The 25147-nt window shown below is 40.6% G+C and overlaps 1 protein-coding gene across 1 annotated transcript in view; it reads right to left on the bottom strand.

Moving 5' to 3' along the window:
• Positions 1–3588: 3588 nt before the first annotated feature.
• The window catches only part of syt17 (synaptotagmin XVII), a 55138-nt gene continuing 33579 nt past the window's right edge, over positions 3589–25147 (bottom strand). The window contains exon 9 of the mRNA XM_059979384.1: positions 3589–3894. Coding sequence (XP_059835367.1) covers positions 3698–3894 — 197 coding nt within the window. The 3' untranslated portion in view covers positions 3589–3697. The remainder of the gene's footprint in view (positions 3895–25147) is intronic.

Genomic DNA, 25147 nt, shown 5'->3' on the forward strand with positions numbered 1-25147 from the left:
GTTGAATATTATACCAGATGCAGAGAGAAGTTCTCTATAGCCTACCCCAACGATAACCTTTGGTTTATTGAAACCTTTTCAATAACCTTTATGGCACCAATATGACACTTTTGTATTTCTCATTCCAGATATCCCTTAGCTTTAAAGTGAAATTCATGCCAAACAGTATCTCCTCCTATCCCACCCAAAAGATGGAAGAGACCCATTCCATCAGTCTAAGACAGATCTGAACCAGGCTGTCAGAACCACTTTTTATGAAAGCAAGAGATTCTGCAGATGCTGGAAATCCAAAAAAACACAAATAAGATGTTGGAGGAACTGAGGGAAGGTGGGGGTAGGGGATGGGGGTGGTAAGGCAGCAAATGAAACTCAGCTTGTCACCATAGGGTTCAGCTGGGCAAAGAATGCATCCATCTGTTACTGTTTCAGAAGATGGTAGAAAACAAAGCTGGAGACCGACATTCCAGCTGAAAAGAAGACCATAAATAGATTTTCATGAGTCCAGGAAGAATATGAGTGCCTACCCAATGGGAGTTAACAATGTCTGCCCTCAGTATTATCAGGCATTTGGTCTCTGTACTCCACTATTCTTCTTCCCTGCTTTTTTTTTTGTCTTCACTGACATCAACAAAGGAGTTTTAAAAAAAAGAGTAGATAGAGTAAAGTCACAACATGATTGCCAGATAAAACCAGGTAGAATACTTTCCAGTTTGGCACAGCAGTTTTGAACAATGTTGAATCATAGAGATAAATTGCAAGACTGTGGCTTCAGCCTTTAAGGACCCAGGGTCAAAACTTTTCCGCTGTTCTGCCTCCTTTTCTGTCAGGAAATGTAGAGGAGTCTTGACCTTGGTGCAAAGCAGCAAGAATGGTTTAGCAGTGAGCGTCCACTTTATTAATAAGTTACAAAATAACAAGCCACATTGGGCCACAAAACCATAGAGAATGGCACTTAACACAACAAGGCTAGGAAGAGCTGACTGGTTCAATGGGCAAATCAGGATTGTTGATGCGAGCTGGGTTTAAATAGGCTGCAGGTGATGAGTTGGAAACAAGTGGCAGGTGACTCCTGTTAGCTGGATAAAGACTGGGAAGTGCCTGTCCGTACAGTGCCTGAAACTTTTTGGCCCTGTAGATACTCCATAACACCCACTTCTTTGACCTCTTCTTATGAGGACTGATTTGAAATTTTATTTGATAAAGCTCTCGTGAAGCTACAATTCAAATAATTGTTGAATGCTACCAGTTACTGTGAATGATTATGGCTGTACCTTACTCTTGGCAGTGAACAACCTTGGTCACCGCGTGATCTATTTGTACCTGCAGTAAGATTTTTGCTTATATCGCTTGTCTTTCAACTGTAATTTTTTTTTCTATTACTTTAAATAAAGCAATTAAATTTGCCACCTCTGTTTTTTAGAATCTAAAATTCAGGGATCTAAGGACTTTAAATGCTCCATTTCCTCACTTTGACCAAGTAGAGTAGATTTTTAGCATGCCAAATTCAAAAATGAATGACTGACCAGGACTACCAAAAGTGTCTTTCTGGTTTATATCTCTATTAAAAGCATTCAATGTCAGATAGATGTGCAAAACTCTGCCACTATTAATTAGTAGGTTATTTAAATTCCCTTGCTCATGCATCACCCCCGTCCCTACTTCCTCCCCACTCCCCACCCCACTGCTGATACAAGGTCGGCTGCCATAGAGATCCCAGAGCTTACCCACCTAGAGAACTGTTCTTCAAAACTTGTGCAAAACACCCAATCCTCATTAGGAACCTCTTCCCTCTGGTTTTAGTCGTCTGTTCTATATGTAAAGTTTCTCATGATCTAGCATGCCTGTGCCCCTTGTACCTTTGACATATTAGGTATGTCTCCACTACTAGGAGGAAAAACCCAGTCTATTAAGTTGAAATACCCCATCCCAGGTAACATATGCACCTTTTCCAGTCCACCTTCGAATAACTCGCTGGTCTTCACAGCTCTAACTAATTTTCATAAAGTTGTCCCATAATCTCCCTGCTTGAATTCTGTGCCCCAGTTAATCAAGTCATTTGCCTTTTTAATCACCATTTTTATCTATACTGCCAACTTCTTGGCCCTCAATACTATATGCAGTCCTATCATTCAATGGGCATATCCTATCCTGATTAGTCCTCCTAAAATGCATCACTTTACATTGCATTTCATCTGCCCGTCATAGACACAAGAGATTCTGCAGGTGCTGGAAATCCAGAGTACTTAGCCTGAAACACCAGCTCTTTATTCATCTCCATAGATGCTGCCTGACCTGCTGTGTTCCTCCAACATGTCATATATGATGCCTTTCCCACATCACTGAGACCACTCTGCAGTCAGACTATCCTTCTCAGAATCAGCAACTTCAGCAAATTTGTCAATTTTAAATGACATCTCTTTCTCTGTTAACTTAACATGGGTTGAATTTAATTTAATGAATTAATATATTTGTCACATTACATACATATGCATAAACACATACACACATTAAAAGATGGGCAACATCTTTTCATTTCAAAATATATTAGTTAAAACTACTTTTGGATTCATTCACTTTTAAAGTACTCTCTACAGTTTGACTTCAGATAAATACATTCAAATGATCAACAAACAATATATTGTAAATAGAAAGATTTTGTGATTAATCCTCAGTCTCAGCCCATCAAATGCAAGTGCAGTACATTTATAACAAAACAGAGTATCTGTGATATCCATGTATAAACAAACCATTTCTTCCTTTAAACATAACAGATGCATGTATCATTGACTTCTACATCATCATGTTATTTATAACTTGGGTCAATATCAACAAATTTGATCATCAGAAATGTACACCAAGATGAATGCATTACACCTCCACATTTGCTTTATTGGGAATATACACCCTGAACCAAAACAATATGCTCTAAATTTGCGATGAAGCATCTATTAAAACAGAGAAGTCAATAGTTTATTACTAGCAACCTTCTGACTGCATAAATAGAATTATATCCATACATCTTTCAATTAAGGACTCAAATACCATATACCCAACACACAAGACTCTGTAAATACATTGCCTCAATATATTATTCTACCAAAATATTAATAGCAGGAAGTCCTGACATTAGGAATACAAGTGCTCACAGCTGCTCTGCACAATTTATGCAACAGTTCTATGAATCTCAGCTCATCATTACAACAATAATGTGCTCAAATATCTATCTAATATAATAATCTATCGATAGCAGCTTCTGATTATTGATAAGCATGGTGGAAAGAAATACAGTGCTAGAGATAATATAGTCATATCCACACAACAGTAATCCTTCAGATATTAATGGCTTCCACAAATATGAGCCCTCATCAAGAAAATTCAAATCTAAGCTAGTTCACTACTTACACTAAGTAAGCTCATACTGATCTTTTTAAATGTACAATAGGGACAGCCACGTTCACCTTAAAGTTATTTCTTGCACTACTGGCTTGTGACAGCATGTTAACAATATGGGCCATTACAAATCATTTTGTTAGCACTTCAAAATTAATTTACTAATACATCTGTTTAATGCCGCATAGAAGCTTTTATTTCTCTTTGTCAAGCTGTGTGACCTGATACTGCCTTTTCTTTATCCATCTGGCATCTGGTAGTAACGCCAGCAAGCTTCACCCTGGTGGGAGTGGGTGAGATGACTCCATCACGTTACTTCCAGTGACGCTGAGGAGACGCGGTCACACTCAGCACGTGAACGCAGGCTGTGCCATTGCTCAGATGAGGTCCGGTGTAGGTTCAGAAGCCGACGCCAGTGATTGGACTCGGGCGCACCCGTAGAGTACTGCCCAATGACAATCCGACCGACAAAATCATTGCTGCTTTTCATGTTGTGACCATAGACTAAAAAGGATGAAATATCACAATTAGAACTTTAAAATGTAAAATAATAAGCTTAAACTATGATCAATTGCGTTCAAAGCCAAACTCCCAAACAGTGCTCCAACTGGAAAAGCCCAGAACCACCAATGGTAAAAAATGATTTATCTCAGTGATCTCATCAATTGTCCATATTGATTGTAGTATTTGTAATTATTCCAAATTAAAATATTTGAATGTTTTGCTAACATAATTATTTTGTTATCAAAACTCATTAGCAAAGATCTTCAAAGGTATCATGCTACATGGTTTCAGCAGTGAAACACGCTGAAATTTCAGTTCCAAATGTTATTGAAAACAAATTGGACAGCAAGCCACAGCAACAGTGACCTGTAATGTATTTACCAAGTGTCAATTGTACACAAGAATATCAAGCAAAATATTTCTATATTTAAATTTTAAGACCATTATTTAATTTAATCTATCAATATATTTTAAATGTAACAAAAAAGGCTTTAGCAGATTAATGAAATCTCTGCTCAGCAAAAGCAAATACACTTAATAGTTTTGCACCGAGGATTGCATTTCCCAATAGTAAAAGTAATGCATGATATTCTTATCAAACCTATCCACCAGCTGGAGGTGACATTTCAGTTGCCTTGGTTCAGATTATTCACTGCAAATTTAGGCAAGCAAATAATCTGTTCAATCAAAAGAAAATAAAAAGTTAAAATACAACTTTTGAATGTATATTAAAAATTAAAAGTGCAATGTTTTCAATTGAATTTGGAAAATGTCTGCCTTTTATTAATCAGTATTCTCCAATATGTAGAAACCACATTTAAAAAAAGTAACTGCCATTCAAACTCAATATTGTGTATGAATAACTCATAAAAACAAAATGGAAAATAAAGGTAATTATCTACAAACCAAATGGTAGCCCAAAATAGAAGTTTAGTAATAGATTAAAGTTGGTAAAAGATTATAGTTATAGATAAATGAAACAAGTAACATCCCCATTAAAACCTCTGCTGCCCTCAACAGGTTCTGCGGTGAAGTGCAGCATTTAGAAAGTTGATTGCAAGATTAATTTCATATTTAGATAGAAATGTTCTACTAAAATAAGGATATCGAGCAAACATCAACTTATTAGAAGAATGTAACAAGCCTAGTGTAGGCAATATTCAGTGAAAAAATATTACTCAGTAGAGATAAATTAGTCCCAATAACTTCAAGAGAAAAAGTAGGATGCAGCTGTTCAGAACAACAACTTGAATGGAACACATTTAACTTCGTATTTTGCATCCAATATTTCAAATTGCAACATGACCAATAAACTTATTTCTGAAGTCACTGAAATTGTATTGGAAAATGGCTCGACTCAGACATATAGAGAGCGATAAGAAATGCAGAGTGCTATCACTCGTTAAGCAAACATGAACAAGGACAATTTTTTTTAATAGCCTTTTCTTCTGACATGGACCATTCTTCCTCTGAGAGTCAAGGGAGGTGAGCTGCACCAGTACACCATTCTCTGACTTATACAGTTTTGTTGATTTGACTTCCTGAGAGGGTAACTTTATAACTAAGCCTACAGTCTATTTGAAATGGCATTTAATTCATTCTGTCAGCAAGAAGCAGAACCATTTGCAATATTTTATTGGATCTTTAGTGGCATGAATCCCATATAACACGTGTATTACACACTGGTCCATTAATATAATTCACCCACAATTTACTGACCAAACAATGGTAAGCTTAATACACACTCTGATAATAGTGTACAATCATTTTGCCAAAGAATAGATAGATACAGGATAACTGGTGAGCCACAACAAACTGCTGCCAATTTTCACCGTTAGCATCAAGAAATCAATAGCTTGTCATCAAACTCCCATGAGTTTCATGAAATTGCTACATTTGTGTTTTAATTACACATTTAACTCTTGTGGAAAGTTAGAGCAGCAGCGAGTGATTTAATATCCATAGTAACAGTTCATGTCTCTGAACCAAGGAAAACAATGGGTACAGTTTGTTTATTTTTTTTTAATGTTGCAGTTCTTTATTTTGTTTTACCCTCACTTTATTGTTCTTTCCATCCCTGATTCAACTCTAATTCACCTTATTTCCTTTCAAAAAATTCTTTCTGAAAAGCAATAGGAAACCAGCTTCAAAAAATAGAAACAATCTCCTTAGGATATTTAAATGACGCTCCTGTAACCATGCGAATCATGAACTAGTTTCAGTATCTTGTCTCAATATGGTTTTCTCTCCATTTCAAGCTACTTTTAAGGTTCTATCAAATGGCAAGCTCTCCTTACAACAGCTGATTTAATTCTGGTGTACATTACTTAAACATGAAATGACTAGTGATTGCTGATGCAGCTGTGCTGTGGCTTTCTTGTGTTTTCACACACATTTCCTTACATCATGAATTGCCAGACCATGCATCTGTTGAGATATTTAAAGGAATCAAACTGTCTCCTTCATATGAAGCAAGATAAACTAGAGGCCATGCTCCCCCTGTTTTGTAATGAAGTATGGAACGTTGCTGAAGACACTGACAAAAGGAAAATTATTATTATGAATTCTATCAAGACCTCACAATCTACCTTTTCGTGATGTACTCCTTACTCCACATGCCCTGCTCTTTCTTTGAACTATAACACTTTACTCTGCACACTGTTACTGTTTTTCCTTGTACGAGTTCAATTAACAGTAGTAATGAATTGATCTGTATCGATAGTATGCAAGACAAGTTTTTAAATGTACCTCAGTCCATGTGACACAATGAACTCATCAATTAATCAAAACAATCATTCAAATTTGTTTTGAATACAGATAAAAACAAAGCTGTAGATAAAATGAAAATGACACAAACATGAAATCAACTGCTCTTTCCAGGGGGAGGAATGGTTCACATGTAATTGAAAAGCAATGTTAAAATTTTCCCTCTGTGTAGAATATACATCCCTTAATAATTTCTTTTAATAAATCACTTTCATGGAATTCAGTATAATAATTTTCAGTATAATAATCTCTCACTCATTATCTCCCCTTGCAAGAGTCTCCATCATCACTCAATAGTAGAAGTTCATTTCTGGCATTTCTGGGACATCTAAGATTATCCAGAAACTATTCAAGTAACTTAGGATTGTTCTTTGCACAAGAGAAGCTTGATACTTAACCCCTGAAATTTCAGAAAGCCAGAAAAAGAGTTGACTTATTATAATAGTTAACGTCATCCACTAGCATAGGAGTGCCCAAAGGACAGAACTCAACTACACAAATAGAAAGATATTGCATTCCCTCATGAAGCAGCACCAAATAATTCTACTCAATTCCACAGACAGCCCTGAAGCCATCATCAACCAAATTAGTGGATGGTTTTTGGCTGGCAAAATCTAATTCCTGCTCTGTTGAGCATTGACGGCACTCAAAGCAGCTTGAACAGTACAGGCAACTTTCTAATAAGTGATGATAAAAACTGAACAGGTCAGTTAAGGATATTACAAATTGGATGTTGTGGATAATAGTGGCTTGCAGGACACTTCATAATTCTATCACTGTGGGTTTCATCGCCAGGGTAGCTAGGGGTCATTAGACTCTGCGTTACAATTGTTTCTTGAGGGTGTTATTCTGTTTACTAGAAGTATATCAGAAGACAAGTTGTCTCAAGAAAGGTTTCCTCTGTTTAACTTACTACATCACAACCTTACTTTCTCCTCACTTGTAAATGAACAATAAGAAATAGCTCTTCTGCCACAAGATAGTTTCATTCTCCTCTGTGATTTTCAACAAATGAGGCACAGATCTGGTAGATAATCCAGAGACTTTTCCCCAGGGTGGAAATGGCCAATGCAAGGGGGGGCATAATTTTAAGGAAGTTGGAGGAAAGGTAAGTGTTTTTTACACAGAAGATGGTGAGTGGTTGGAATATGCTGCCAGGGGTGGTGGTAGATGCAATTACAATAGGGACATTTAAGAGACTCTTTCGCATGAATGAAAACAAAATGGAGTTCTATGTGGGAGAGAAAGGTGAGATAGAGTAGGTTAAAAGGTCAGCACAACATGTGGGCCACAGGGCCTGTACTGTGCTGTAATGTTCCATGTTCTGCAAATACGCGAGTAATCATTACCTGAGTAAACAAATCTATAGGAAAATGTGCAGTCTTTCTCCAATAAATAACTGCAAAATGCAAACATGCTCCTGATGTACAGTACAATTTTCCAGGGAAAATGGCTATTCATAACAGTCTATAACCTATTTCAGTGCTCCTCCAGAGTAAGATGTGAAGGACAAGATCACTGGAGCAGTTTGGTTGTTCAAGCTGGACAGGACAGTGAGTATCATGAAGCGAGCCCTGCCTAACAGCATCTGTCTGGTAGCACGGAGCCAACTGCTCTCTGCATCTTTGGAGGGCGTTATCCCCCTCACAATTTACAGGAGGCTTGGTGTCAATTGCTCTCCTGAGAGAAGGCAGAATGCAGAGGTTGGCCTTGTCTTTTGCAATGCATGTCAGGGTCATGAGTACTAAATCCCTCTAACAATCAAGGTGCTCACATTGAACTAGCGTGTTTGCAGATGTGTGCATAATATCTGTCAAATTGAAGCGTTCTCAAAGAGCAGGCAAACTTTGTCTGATTACCCGTGTTACCTTCCTTCCTGCCTCCAATTAACACAGAAACACTAAAAGCAGGAGTGAAGTAGACTATTTACATCTTCTAGCTTGCTTTACCATTGAATAAGATCATGGCTGATCATTTACCTCAGTGCTATTATTCAGCACACTTTTCCCTTAATTCAGTAATCTGTCTATCTTTATTAAGAAGAAACACGAGCCCTCTGGAGCAAATAATTCCAAATTCACTGCCTTCTGTATAAAGACGTTTCACCTCACTTCAGCCATGTAAGGCTGACTCCTTATTCTCAATATATGCCTCCTAGCACTGGGCTCCTCAAACGTGCAATCCTGCCTGAATGCTGCCCAAGAATCTGTAAGTTTCGATGAGATATCTTTGATTCAACTTCTGAGAACATAACTCCAATCCTTTCAGTCCCTCAAAGTTCAAAAGTTCAAAGTAATTTCATTATCAAAGTACATATATGCCACCATATAATACCATGAGATTCATTTTCTTGTGTGCATTTGTAGTAAATAGAAAGAAACACAAAAGAACGATGAAAAATTGCACACAGCAGAGATGGGCAAACAACCAACGTGCAAAAGACGACAAACTGTGCAAATACAAAAAAAAAACAGGTATATAAATAAATAAGCAAACAAGCAATAAATATTGAGAACCTGAGTTGTTGAGTCCTTAGAAGTGAGTTCATAGGTTGTGGAATCAGTTCAATGTTGGCGTGAGTGAAGTTATCTCCTCTGGTTTAAGAACTTGATTGTTGGGGTGTCATAACTGTTCCTGAACCTGGTGGCGTAGGACTTGAGGCTCCTGTACCTCCTTCTAGATAGCAGCAATGAGAAGAAAGCATGGACTAGATGGTGGGGCCCTTGAAAATGGATGCTGCTTTCCTGCGACAGCACTCCTTGTTCATAAGTCTTTAAGACATAAGATCTTGCTCAATGGTGGAGAGGGCTTCACCTGTGATGGACTGCATTATATCCACCCCTTTTTTGTAGTTTTTTCTTCTTTAAGGATATTGGTGTTCCTGTACTAGACCAAGATGCGACCACTCTCTTACAGAAGTCCTGCCAATCCTTGAACCAGTCCAGAAAATCTCCATCACTAGGGCAAACAAACTCTCGTGGAGTAACTAAAACAATTCTGAAGTGCTATCTCATTTAGGTACTATACAACTTCAATATAACTTTCTTACTTCTGTACTCAGATGCCTTATAATAAAAGGCAGCATACAACTTGATTTAGGAGACTGAATTAGAGCAGTGCAGAGACATTGGAGGGTTACAGGGCAAAAGAAGATACAGAGATAAAGTGGAGGTTGTAGTGAGATATGGTGGGGGGGGGGGAACCCATCGAGGGATTTGATAAAAGGATTAAGATTTTTTTTTATAGCTTCATGTAAACTGGAGCCAATATACATCAGAAAACCTAGCAGTGAGGGGTAACTAGGATCTGATGTTCAAATTCAGTGGCTGAGATACAGCAACTAGAATATGAAACCAGCCTGGAGTGCACTCTAATGGTTTCAGCCCTCCAAGAAGACTACAATCCTGTCACAGTTTGGAGGATTACATTCATTAATGACCCAAAAATCTATGCTAGCTAGAATCAGGGCTTTATGCTTTGGCTTTTGGTAGGGTCACCCTTGCCAAACTGGCCAATTTCAACTGGTCATACTAAGAGTGATTCACCAGTCCTCCAGGTTTGGGGGTTCAACTCAGGGCTAGCAACCCTGACTGGTCAAACAAAACTGTTATGGAAATAGCAATGAAGGGACAGACAAAGGTGAAGGGGCTTCATTGCTGCCCTAAATGCCAGCAGGTGTAATGGGCAGTAAGTAAGTAATGGTTTCCGTAGCACATGAGCTACAGCAGGGGAGTTAGGTCATGCTATGGAGTTAGAAGCAGGCAGCTTTAAGCATTGGTATTGATACAAGATTCAAATATCATCTTGGGTTAATTAAAGTTGCAAACAATCTGATTCACCTTTTGCCAGAGTGAGGCACAGAAATATCCTCCAAAATGTATCTCCAAAATACTTTGTGAATCATTTGATACCATACCTTTCCTCAGCATCTGAAGAATACCCTTCTGAAGAAAGAAACAAGCAATAGTTTCTCAGTAAGCTGTATGAAGAAGGTGACTGAGTCATCAACTCATATCTCCAATGTTCCCTAGAGAACCCTCCATGAAACAACTGTTTCATTTAAAAGATTAGTGTCCTCCTTTTAACTAATAACAATCTCTTACATTTAGTTAGTATTATTAACACGATAAAACATATCATGGCACACTGCAGAGACATAATCAGAAATTAACAACAAGCTAAAGAATTAAAGTTCAAATTAAATTAATTATCAAAGTATGTACATGTCACCATGCTTCATTTTCTTGCAGGCATTCCCAGTAGAGCAAAGAAATACAATAGAGTCGGTAAAACTACACAAAAAGTCAGACAACCAATGTGTTGACAACAACAAATTGTACAAAGACAAAAAAAACCCAAATAATGTATAAAATAATAAATAATACTGAGAACTTAAGTTGTAGAATCCTTCAAACTGAATTAGTTCATTGTTGAGGTGAGTAAACTTGTCTATGATGGTTCAGGAGCCTGATGATTGAAGGGTAATAGCTGTTCCTGAACTTGATAGTGTGGGACCTAAGGCCCCTGTACCTCCTTCATGATGGCAGCAGCGAGAAAAGAGCATGGGCTCTGTTTGCAAGATGGGTGACTAAAGCATTATTCATTGTGAATTTTAGGTATAGTCTTAATTAGTGATTTCAGCATCAGGATCCAATTTTTAAATTTGACATAATAGAGCATGAGACATAGAAGCAGAATTAGTCCACTCGGCCCACTGAGCCTGCTCTACCATTCCCTCATGCCTGATTTATTATCCCTCTCAATTCCTGATGCCCTGACTAATCAAGAACCTATCAATCTCCACTTTAAATATACCCATGACTTAGCCTCCACAGCCGTCTGTGGCAATGAATTCCACAGATTCTATACCCTATGATAAAATAAATTCCTCCTCACCTCTGTTCTCAATAGACGTCCCTCTATTCTGAGGCAGTGGCCTCTGGTCCAAGACTACTCTGTAATAGGAATTATCCTCTCTACATTCACTCTATCTAGGCCTTTCTATATTTGATAGGTTTCAATAAGATCCCCCCCCCCCCCATTCCTCTAAACTGCAGTCAGTACAGATGCCGAGCCATCATTCCTTCCATTCCCAGAATAATTCTCATGAACTTTTTCTGGACCTTCTCTAATACCAAGACATTATTTCTTAAATAAGAAACCCAAAACTTCTCACAATACTCCATGTGGTCTGACCAATGCCTTATAAAGCCTCAACTTAACATCCTTACATTGCATTTGTCTTCCTTACCAATTATGTAACCTGCAAGTTAACCTTTAGGGAATTCTGTATGAGGACTCCCTTTGCACCCCTGAATTTTGAATTTTTTCCCCCACTTAGAAAACAGCCTTTCCCTTTATACCTTGTACCATAATGCATGACCATACACTTCCATACATTATATTCCATCTTCACTTTGCCCATTCTCCCAATCTGTCTAAGTCCGCCTGCAGATTCCCTGCTTCCCCGGCACTACCTGACCCTCCAGTATCTTTATATTGTCTGCAATCTTGGCCACAGAGCCATCAATTCCATTATCCAAATCACTGACAGCTAACATGAAAAGAAGCAGTCCCAACAACAACCCCTGTGGAACACTGGCTAGACACCAGCAGCCAACCAAAAACGGTCCCATTTAATCTCAAACATTGCCTCCTGCCAATCAGCCAGACTTCTATCCATGCTAGTATCTTTCCTGTAATACCATGGGCTCTTAATTTGTAAAGCAGCCTCATGTGGCACCTTGTCAAGGGCCTTTTGAAAATCCAAGTAAACAGCATCTACAGACTCACAAACATGAGAAAATCTGCAGATGCTGGAAATCCAAGGCAACACACACACACACACACACACACACACACACACACACACACACACACACACACACACACACACACACACACACACACACACACACACACACACACACACACACACACACACACACACACACACACACACACACAATGGTGGAGGAACTCAATGGGCCAGACAGCATCTATGGAGAGGAATGAACATTTGACATTTCATCAGGACTGGAAAAAATGATGAGAAGTCAGAGTAAGAAGGTGGGGGAGGGAAAACTACTAGGTGATAGGTGAAACCAGGAGAGAGTGAGGAGGGGTGAAGTAAAGAACTGGAAAGTTGATCAGTGAAAGAGATTATGGGCTGGAGGAGGAGGAATCTGATATAAGAGGGTAGGGATGTTACTGGATGTTCGAGAAATCGAATGTTCATGCTATCAGATGGAGGCTGCCCAGACAGAATCTAAGATGTTGCTCCTCCAACCTGAGTGTGGCTTCATTGCAGCTGTACAGGAAGCCATGAACTGACCTGTTGGAATGGGAATGAATAGTTTAATTGAAATAGGTGGCTACTGGGAGATCCCATTTTTCTGGTGGATGGAGTGCAAGTGCTCGGTGAAGCAGTCTTCCAATCTGCGTAGGGTCTCATTGGTGTGCAGGAGGCCACACCGGGAGCACTAGATACAGTAGATAACCCCAACAGACTTGGAAGTGAAGTATTGCCTCATCTGGAAGGACAGTTTGGGGCCCTGAATGGTAGTGAGGGAGGAGGCACAGGGGCAGGTGTGGCCCTTGTTCCGCTTGCAAGGATAAGTACCAGGGAGGTACTTCCCTCAGTGGGGATCGGTGGGGAGAGACAAATGGACAAGGGAGTTGTGTAGGGAGCGATCTCTGCAGAAAGTGGAAATGTGGGGGAAAAGGAAAGATGTGCTTGAGGGTGGGATCCCACTGGAGATGGCGGAAGTTAGGGAGAATTATGTGCTAATGGGGTGGTAGGTGAGGGCAAGAGGGACCCTATCCCTGGTATGGTGGTGGGAGGATGGGGTAATGGGGTATGCGAAATGGAAGAGATGCGGGTGAGGGCAGCGTTGATAGTGGAGGAAGGGAAGTCTCTTCCTTGAAGGAGGATATTTCTTTGTTCTGGAATGAAAAGCCTCATCCTGAGAGCAGATGCAGCAGAGACAGAGGAACTAAGAGAAGTGGATGGCATTTTTAAAGTGCCAGGTTGGGAAGAGGTATAGTCCATGCAGCTGTGAGAAAAATATATCGGTGGATAGACTGTCTCCAGAGTTAGAGACAGTGAGATCAAGAAAGGGGAGGGAGATGTCAGAAATGGACCAAGTAAATTTGAGGGCAGAATGGTAGATGGAGGCAAAGTCGATGAAGTCGATGATCTTAGTATAGGTACAGGAAGCAGGACCAATGTAGTCGTTGATGTAGTGTAGGAAGAGTCGGGGAGTGGTACCAGTGTAGGCTTGGAACATAGACTGTTCCACATAGCTGACAAAAAGACAGGCATAGCTGGGACACATGTGAGTGCCTTTGATTTGAAGGAAGTATGAGGAGCCAAAGGAGAAATTATTGAGAGTGAGGACCAGATCCACCAGACAGAGGAGAGTGGTGGTGGTGGGGAACTGGTTGTGTCTATTTTCGAGAAAGAAGCAAAGAGCTGTAAGGCCTTCCTGTTTGGAGATGAGGGTGCATAGGGACTGGACATCCATAATGAAAATAAGACAATTTGGGCCAGGGAACTTAAAGTCATTGAAAAGATCAAGAGACTCTCCTTTGTCTATCATGCCAGTCATTCCTTCAAAGAATTCTATCAGATTTGTCAGGCAAGATTTCCGCTCAAGGAAACTATGTTGTCATTGGCCTATTTTATTATGTGATTTTAAGCACTCCAAAACAACATTTTTAATAATGGATTCCAACATCTTCTCAACCACTGAAGTGAGGCTAACAGATCTATCATTTCCCTTCTACTGGCCCTCTCTCTTCTTAAAGAGTGCAGTAACATTTGCTTTTTTCTAGTCCTCCAGAACCATTCCAGAATCTAGTGATTCTTCAAAGATCATTACTAATGCCTCCACTTTCAGAACCCTGGGGTGTTGTCCATCTGGTCCAGGTGGCTTATCTACCTTCAGATCTTTCAGCTCTCCAAGCACCTTCTCCTTAGTAATAGCAACTACATTCATTTCTTCCCCCTGACATCTCCAATTTCTGGCATACTGATAGGGTCTTCCACAGTGAAGACTGATAGAAAATACTTATTAAGTTCATCCAACATTTCCTTGTTCCTCATTACTACCTCTCTAGCATCATATTCCAGTGGTCAGAATTCTGCTCTTGCTTCTCTTTTACTCTTTATATATGTGAAAAAAACATTAGTGTCCTCTTTTATATTACTTACTAGCTTATTGTTTTTCATCTTATCAAGTCAAGTCAAGTCACTTTTATTGTTATTTATTATGCCTTTGTTGTTGCCTTCTGCTGGTTTTTAAAACTTTCACACTAATTTTTGATATATGGTATCAAAGTTCAAAGCAAATTTATTATCAAAGTACATATATGTCGCCAAATACAATACTGAGATTTATTTTTGTGCTGGCACATTCAGTAAATCAATGAAACATGGTAGAATCAGACTGCACCCAAAAGGACGAACAAACAACTAATGTGCAAAATCCAAAAAACAGCCTCTTTGGCTTTTAAAAACGCAAACACGAGGAAAACTGCAGATGCTGGAAATTCAGGCAACACACACAAAATGCTGGTGGAACACAGCAGGCCAGGCAGCATCTACAGGAAGAAGTACAGACAACGTTTCGGGCCGAGACCATTCGTCAGGATGGACGAAGGGTCTCAGCCCAAAACGTTGACTGTACTTCCTATAGATGCTGCTTGGCCTGCTGCATTCCACCAGCATTTTGTGTGTGTTGCTTGTCTTTGGCTTTTACGCTGTTTTGACTTCCCTTGTTATTGACAGTTGTGTCATTCTCCCTTTAGAATACTTCTTCTTTGGGATAAATCAATCCAATGCGTTCCGAATTGTTCCCAGAAACTCCAGCTATTACTTTTCTGCTGTCAACCCTGCTGGTGTTATCTTCCAGTCAACTTTGGCCACCTCCTCTCTCATGCCTCTGCAATTCCATTTACTGCATTGCAATACTGATACATCTGTCTTTAGCTTCTCCCTCTCAAACTGCAGTATGAATTCTATCATGATCATTGTCTCTGAAGGGCTCCTTTACCTTAAGTTCCCAAATCAAATCAGGTTCAATGCACAACACCCGATCCAGAATTGCCTTTCCACTGGTGGGCTCAACCACAAGCTGCTTGAAAAAGTCAACTTGCAGGCATTTTTAAAGTTCCCTTCTTTGGATCTAGTACCAACCTGATATTTCCAATCTACTGGGATATTAACTATGTTAACTTATCTCCACAAACAGTGAAGGGGCGAGTGATGGCGAAGCGAGTTTGGAGGACGAGCCAAGGTGGTTTGTTGCAGAATTGATGCAGTTGGAGTTCCAATGCTCGTGCAGCCGGCCTGGGAGAGAGGTTGGATTACTCTGGGTGCCAAAAGAGGTCGGGCCCTGGGTGAAGAAGTTCCTTTGCTCATTCAACTGGCCTGGGATTGAGATTCGATTGCTCTGGGCCCTGAGCAGATTTGAAGAGCTTGAGAGCAGCTTCAAGCTGCTCGGCAAAACCCGGGCCCAGAGTGAGTTGCTGGCCAGTGTGGTCTAAATCCTAGTGCAAGGCACAATTCACCGTATAGACAATTTAAGCATTGGCTCAGATCAGAGGCAAGAGACAATTTCACTCGTTCTCTGCGATGTTCACTCCTCTCTCCAGGATGCAGAGACTTTTACTGTTCCATTGTTGGGTCAAGTTAAATGCCAGCCCAGATAGACTGAAAAGACAGGGTATCGGTCAGGATGAAAACTGACTTCAGTCATTCTCTGCGGTGGTCATCTCCATAGTGCTGAGGCTATGAAGACTGCCCCGGCTGCTGTGCTCTGTGCCCGCTGATATGATGAACTGATAAGTAAGGCTTTGGGCCTACTCCGAGCTGCTTCGAGATTCAGATCTGAAGACTCAGTTTTGGTTTGGGATGCTGTTGTTCACTTCAATCGTTTGCATGATTTGTGTTTTTTTTCTCTTGCACATCGAGTGTTGGTCTTTTATTTATTTTTTATTTAAATTGGACTCTTTTGGGTTTCTTGCTTTGTGGCTCTCTGTGACCAAGCAAATTCCAAGGTTGTATAATTTATACATTCTTGCACTTGAATCTTGAATTTTGTATATTGAAATCTCCTATGACTATCGTAACATTGCCCTTTTGTCACACATTTTCTATCTCCCTTTGTAATTTTAGCTCACATCTTGGCTACTGATTTGAGGCCTGTATATAATTCCCATAAGGGTCATTTTACCCTTGCAGTTTCTTAATTCCACCCAAAAATATTCTACATCCTCCAATTATTGCCTCTTTCTAAAGATTTGATATCAATTTTTACCAACAGAACCACCCACACTCTCTACCTACCCCTGTCCTTTCAGTATGACTCAGTGATGCCCACAACGTCATACCTGCTCTATCTGGGCTACAAGGTCATCTACCATATTCCATATGTGTGTGCATTCAAATATAGCACCTTTAGTCCTGTATTCATCACTCTTTTCTATTTTTCCTCCATGTTACACTTCATCTCATCCCACTGACTGGAAAGAGCTCAGGACATCTGCCTGTTGTTCCTCCCAGTCTTGCTACACACTGCCTTTGCTTGTATACCAACCTCAGCCCTATCACTTCACCCCCCCCCCACCCCCATCCTCCTGCCAGATTAGTTTAAACCCTCCCCAACAACTCTACCAAACCTGTGCACAAGGATATTAGTCTCCCTCAGGTTCAGCTGTAACCTGTCCTTTTCGTACAGGTCATACCTTCCCCAGAAGATATCAATGATCCAGAAAACTGAATACCAGCCCCCTGCACTAATTCCTCAGTCACACATTCATTTGCCAAATTATCCTATTCTCACCCTCAAGGACATGTGGCATAGGCAGCAATCCAGAGGTTACTGCCCTGGAGGTCCTCCTTTTCAACTTTCACCTTAATAGCCTATATTCTCTCTTCAGAACCTCCTCCCCTTTCCTACCTACATTATTGGTACCAATTAGTACCATGACTTCAGGCTGCTTATCCTCCTCCCTGTAGAATGCTGTGGACCTGATCTGAGACATCCTGACCTGACACCTGGGAGGCAATATACCATCTGAGTGTCTCTTTCACAGCCACAGAATACCCTGTCTGCTCCTACCACTGCTGCACTCTTCTTCTCACCCCCTTACCCTTCTGAGCCACAGAGCCAGACTAGGTGCCAGAGACCGGGTCACCGAAGCTTCCAAATGCTCGGTCATCCACCCAGACAGTAGCCAATGTGGTAAACTTATTACTGAGGGGAATAGATACAGGGATACTCTGCACTGGCAGCCTATTCCCTTTTGCTTTCCTGACAGTCACCCAGGTAATTGCCTCTGGCAGCTTAGGGGGTGACTACCCCTCTGTAGCTGCTGTCAATCACCTCCACATTCTCCTGTATGACCCAAAGGTCATTCAGCTGCAGTTCCAGTTCCTTAACACGGTCTCTAAGGAGCAGCTGCTCGAAGCACTTTCGGCAGATGTTTCGGGGAGACTGAAGGTCTCAGAGTTTCCACATCTGGGACCTCTGGTATTGCCACATCTCACACAAAAAACACACCACTAAACCCGGGCTGTTTCTCACTGGACTAGCTACGTACTAATAGACAAAAAGAAAAATAAAACTTTCTAGAAACTCACTCTGCCTGTTCTTGCTTAAGACTGTTGAGCTAAATCCTGACAACTCTAACACTGTCCACTCACACAGTGGCCACTACGCTTACACTTCACTTCATTTTATTGGCCCTTGATGAGCGCCCAAGAGATCATTATGATTGCAGCCCACTAAAAAATCCCGAAAGGTCCTGAGCTCTTTTAAAACCTTGTACCACCTCGGCCAAATGGTGACTGCTGATGGATTTAGTGACAAGGTTAGTCAACAAGCACATTACAATTCCCAACACATGCTCCCTACACTGAGCTCCATTGAGGAGAACAGTTTCTATAAGAACACAAAGGTGTCCTCAAAATCTCTGAAAACTTGCTCTATCATCACTGTGCCATTGGAATTCATTGTCCAAGACTACACAGGAAAGCAGCATCCATCAACAAGGACTTCCACCATCCAGGCAATGCTTTCTTCTTGCTGCTGCCATTGGGAAGGAGGTACAGGAGCCTTAGGTCCCACACCAACAAATTCAGGAAGTTAGTACCCTATAGCATCATGCTCCTGAAGTCGGCACGGACTAGGAGGGCCAAGATGGCCTGTTTCCGTGCTGTGATTGTTATATGGTTAAGTGGCAGAATAATAACTCCGAACTGATTCTACAACCTATAGCAACACACATTAAACACTGGAGGAACTCAGCAGGCCAGACAGTATCTATGGAAAAGGGTACAGTTGAAGTTTCAGGACAAGACCCTTCGGCAGGACTGGATTGCGGAGTGGTGGTGGGTAAAAGGGAGATGGAGGATCCAATGGCAGTGCATGAAGACCCAGGCTGGAGGCCAAGGCTGGAGTCAGAGTTGGAGGTTGAACAATCGGCACTTTGGAGATCTCTGAGTTTGCTGGAACCCACATTGATGACGGTGGAATCCAGGTTTTGAATCTGCTCTGGATCATTTTTCTGGAGGCGTCCGGGTCTGCCGATGTCAGGGACAGCAGATTCTGTGGTCTGTAGACGGGCAATCTTCCGATCCTTGCAGGGCGTGAGGAAGTCAAAGATCCGGCGATTGAAAGCGTGGGTCCGGCGGAGGATAAAGCAGCACACAAGTTCATCACAGGTGATGGAGAGAGAATCCTGGAGTTGTGGAAGTGACTGGGATAGGGATGCCAGGTACCTCCTCATGGCGGAAAGAGTGGCGCATAGAACACGGTGGGAGAAGCAGTCAATCGAATGTGAGTACCTGGGGATCGAGAAGCCTGAAAACAAGTCTCGAAACCGTGTGGTAAAACTCATGGCGAACTCATGTTCACAGAAGAGATACATGGCTATGGTAGTGGGACTGGGTGAGCTATGGACTCACTTTCAAGGACTCTACAACTGATATTTTCAGTATAATATATCTATTTATCTATCTATCTTAGTTTTTTTATTTACACAGTTTGCCTTTTTTTGCACATTGTTTGTCTGTCTTTGTGTGTAGATTTTCATTGTATTTCTTCATTCCTCTGTGAATGCCTGCAAGGAAATGAATCTGAAGGTGGCATATAATGACATATACGTATGTTGGTACTTTGAGCCTTGAAGTTTGAACACAAGTGGTGGAGGAGTTTTCAGGATGCATCTTAACACTCCAGGTCTACCTGCTGGAAGCCCATGGAGATGAGGTTTAGGCAGTGGAAGTTGTGTACTGTAGTTCATCAAGTCATTCACCCACCCTGAATGTGGCACTGTTTTCAGATGGTTTTTCAGTCACTCCAGAACTCACAGAACTGCAGTTCAAGCAAGTAATATTCAACCCCCTCCCCCCCACCACATGTAGGGGAAATACATGTGTTTTCACTGTGAGATGCAATAGACCCAGTGGGCCAAATGGTCTCCTTTTTCACAACAGAATATGTGTGATTATGTTTGCCTATAAAGAAGAATGCGTATGTACTGTATGAATCAGGATACCAGGGATGGAAACTCAATGTGTGTTATAAAAATTAACAAATGTTGGGAACAGTCTGATTTAACTTAAGACTGGGATGGGGAGGAAAAGCACGCTGAGATGAAGCTGATGGCTAATTCAATGTTTGCAAGATTTACTTGCAAAAAACTGTGGCTTACAAATGCTGAATTTAGACTGTGGTGCTGACAGAATCAAAGAGAAAATTGAGAGTAGTGGAGACAGCAGAGATTTTAAGAAAGTTAAGGAGAGTTAATGCAACAAATGCTGGTTATTTGTTGTTGGACTTTCAATAGTATTTCCAGTGTTCACAGCAACGAGACTAAAAAATAAATGAACAAAACTGCTGGAAGAACTGTATTATAAATGGTTATGTTTAAACTTTGTTTATATAAGTTAGTTTAGGCCACCATTGAGTTATAAAATGCAGAAAGAGCACATGAGAAGTTGAAAGACCTAGATGGACTTGAAATAGGGTCTGGTGTTTTTGTTGAATAACTGCAGCATTCTTCAGTTACCTCCAGAGGGAGCCCTATTGCTTTACTCTCCTCCATTGGAGACGGACAACAGTACTAATGCCACCAGGGAATCTATGTCCATTCTGGCACCACATCAAACAATGCAAAAGAATAAACATCACACAGTTGTCTACTCACTGCTGCCAGTACTCAGAAGGAGATTCTTAAACACGTGTCCAACAGCAATTTGAACACCTGGAAAATCACCTGTGCAATGGCAACATTATGGTTAAATCATTGCCTTGGTTTGGATTAATAATCATCCAATGACCAGAATTAAACTCCCACCACAATGTAGCTGAGGAATTTAATTTCAGTTAATCAATTAGATCAGAGAAAAAAAACATCAGTGACCAGATTGTTGTAAAATCCCATGTGGTTTACTTGGGGGAGGAAATCTGCCGTACCAACTGGCCTTTTGGTAATACCAGACCACTGTCAATGTGGCTCAATCTTTCCGTTCTTTTGAAAAAAAAGTTAGTGTGCTGTTCAGTTGAAAAGTGATGAGGGATGAGCAATAAGTTCTGGCCCTGCAGACAGTACCCACATCTCATGAATGATTTTTAAAAAAATAGGCACCACAGAAGTGATGTAGTACAGACACAAAATATTGCTAATGTTGTAGCTTTTTAGCTTTCCTGCACATTCCTTTTAGGGATATCGATTTGGAAACCTGATACCTGCTGCATTTAGCATAAACAAACTGACTTTAAGCCAGGTACAAACCAAAACATCAGCAGTAGGTTTAGTTTTCATACCATAGGTGGGGAAGGGGTTACCCCATAACCAATACTGAATCAGTTGAGATCTGGATAAAGGAAAATAATTCCAAACTGGATTCCTTTGTATCTGTGAAACAGTCACAACAACAATTCTGCTTCTAGGCCATTGCCCTTAACACACTAAATTTACAGCCAAATTGAAACTATAGTCACACATGTGTGAACAAAAACTATTGATATTGTCTTATGAAATAATGCAGAGCAAGTATTTTAAAAACAAATTTGAAATTGGGCCATGGTGAAACTAACTATGACAGAAATAATTAAGGCACTAAAAATTGGTTTCTGTATCATTATGTTTAAGCTAATTCAATTTTCATAATGCAGTTAGTTCTTTGAAGCAACAGCAATAATTTCATTTAGCATCTCAGAAAGACAAAATATAATCAATCACAGCTTGTTGCCAAGCCAATTCCTCCATTTGCACTGAGGTATGGAAGATGTAAGATGTCAAATATAATTAAATAAATGTGTTTGTCACTTAGGTAATACAGAAGATAAAATTTACAAATCCTATTCAATGAACTGTCTATTCCCCAAGCAATCCATTTTAACAGTGTTCCAGTAGAGGACACCATAAGACCATAAGGTATAAAAGCAGAATTAGGCCATTTGGCCCTTGAAGTCCGCTCTGCCATTTCATTACAGCTGATCCATTTTCCCTCTTGGCCCCTATCTCCTGCCTTCTCCCCGTATCCCTTCATGTCCTGACCAATCAAGAATCTATCATCTTCTGCCTCAAATATACCCAATGACTTGGCCTCCACAGCCGCCATTGGCAACAAATTTCACACACTCACCACTCTCTGGCTACAGAAACTCCTCCTCATCAATCTAAAAGGACGTCCCTCTATTCTGAGGCTGTATCCTCTGGTCTTAGACTCCCTCATCATAGGAAACATCCTCTTCACATCCCCTCTATTGAGACCTTTCAATATTCAGTTGGTTTCAATGAGGTCACCCTTATTCTTCTGAATTCCAGCGAGCCATGAAACACTCCTCATATAATGCGCCTTTCAACCCCTGAATAATTCTCATGTATCTCCTTTGAACTCTCTCCAAAGTCAACACATCCTTCTTAGATAAGGGGCCTAAAACTGCTCACAATACTCCAAGCACGGCTTCGCCAGTGCTTAATAAAGTCTCAACATTATGTACTTGCTTTTACATTCTAGTCCTCTCGAAAAGAATGCTAACATCACACCTCCTCACCACCAACTCAACCTGAAAATTAATCTTTAAGGAATTCTGCATGGGGACTCAAAATTCCCTCTGCATCTTGGATTTTGGAATTTTCTCTCCATTTAGAAAATAATCTATGCATTTATTTCTTCTACCAAAGTGCATGACCATACACTTCCCAACATGGTATTCCATCTGCCACATTACAGATGATGTATTTATGACATAATCATATCTTCTTCTTAGGCATTGTTTAGGATTGTGAATGACTTGCTTCTACTCCAATTTTGTGAGAAAGAGGTGTCGGATGAGGTAATTTTGGATACACAGAAGGGATAGAGGTCCCTAATCAGTTAGGCTGGTGGAAACTTGCGAGGCAGTGCACTCCTTCTGTCACTTCCACAGGGTTGTGTTGCTCCTGAGACATGGACTTCAGGTTCTTTATTCTCAGAATCAGAATCAGAATCAGAATCAGGTTTATTATCACCAGCATGTGACGTGAAATTTGTTAACTTAGCAGCAGCAGTTCAATGCAATACATAGTCTAGTAGAGAGAGAAAAAAATAATGATAAATAAAACATAATAAAGAAGCAAATCAATTACATATATTGAATAGATTTTATAAAAATGTGCAATAACTGAAATACTGTATATTAAAAAAAGTGAGATAGTGCCCAAAGCTTCAATGTCCATTTAGGAATCAGATGGCAGAGGGGAAGAAGCTGTTCCTGAATCGCTGACTGTGTGCCTTCAGGCTTCTGTATCTCCTACAGAAAAGGGCATGCCCTGGGTGCTGGAGGTCCTGAATAATGGACACTGCCTTTCTGAGAGACCACTCCCTAAAGATGACCTAGGTAATTTGTAGGCTAGTGCCTGAGATGGAGCTGACTAGATTTACAACCTTCTTCAGCTTCTTTCAGTCCTGTGCAGTAGCCCCTCCGTACTAGACAGTGATGTAGCCTGTCAGAAAGCTCTCCACGGTTCGACTATAGAAGTTTTGGAGTGTATTTGTTGACATGCCAAATCTCTTCAAACTCCTAATAAAGTATAGCCGCTGTCTTACCTTCATTATGACTACATCAATATGTTGGGACCAGGTTAGATCCTCAGAAATCTTGATGCCCAGGAACTTGAAGCTGCTCACACTCTCCACTTCTGATCCCTCTATGAGGATTGGTAGGTGTTCCTTCGTCTCACCCTTCCTGAAGTCCACAATCAGCTCTTTTGTCTTACTGACATTGAGTGCCAGGTTGTTGCTGCCGCACCACTCCACTAGTTGGCATGTCTCACTCCTGTACGCCCTCTCATCATCACCTAAGATTCTACCAACAATGGTTGTATTGTCAGCAAATTTGTAGATGGTACTTGAGCTATGCCTAGCCGCACAGTCATGTGTATACAGAGAGTAGAGCAGTGGGCTAAGCACACACCCCTGAGGCGCGCCAGTGTTGATCGTCAGTGAGGAGGATATGTTATCACCAATCCACACAGACTGTAGTCTTCCGTTTAGGATGTCGAGGATCCAGTTACAGAGGGAGGTACGGAGGCCCAGGTTCTGCAACTTCTCATCAGGATTGTGGGAATGATAGTATTAAATGCTGAGCTATAGTCGATGAACAGCATCCTGACATAGGTGTTTGCGTTGTCTAGGTGGTCTAAAGTCGTGTGGAGAGCCATTGAGGTTGCATCTGCCGTTGACTTACTGTGGCGATAGGCAAATTGCAATGGGTCCAGGTCCTTGTTGAGGCAGGAGTTCAGTCTAGTCATAACCAACCTCTCAAAGCACTTCATCACTCAAAGCAATTCTATGCCTAGTTCCAGATCTCTACTGGAGTTATCATGACCAGAAATTCTGGAGAATCGGGAGCAAGTTCCAAATTTTTGAGGAGCTTTCTTGAATACTTTTCTACCTTCACTTTGTAGTCTCTTCCTATAATAGCATTTGGAATACAGTTCCTATTTCACAAGTCTAGTGTTAGGCCATCTCCCCAATATATTCTGCTAAGTATAACTAGGGCCCTGATACCAATACAGTACACTGACATCCATTCTTAGAGAGAATTTAAACCGTTCTGCTGGAATTATCTTTCCAAAGACTATTGTTTGTAATCAAGATTTCAGAAGAAAATGAGATAGATCTGAGGCTCTTTGAATACCCTTTTCTCACTTGTCCAAAGGTAATGTTGAATTTTAGTATCAATGTCTGTCTTTGTTGAGAGATGGATTCAAATGGTCTATATTTTCCAAATCCTGCAATCAACTTTATTGTTAAAAGACAGTGTGCTATAGCATTGGGAGGTTGGCAGAGGCCCTTTGCCTTACCAGTGTATGCTTTGGTGAATGAGTCAACAATGGCTTTGACCATGGTATTTGAGTAAACACAAATACACACGCTATCTGAATTCTATACAGCAACTTCTAAGGTTTGTGTAATTTTGCATCA

This window comes from Hypanus sabinus, chromosome 9 (assembly GCF_030144855.1).
Source record: "Hypanus sabinus isolate sHypSab1 chromosome 9, sHypSab1.hap1, whole genome shotgun sequence".
Classification (NCBI taxonomy): Eukaryota; Metazoa; Chordata; class Chondrichthyes; order Myliobatiformes; family Dasyatidae; genus Hypanus; species Hypanus sabinus.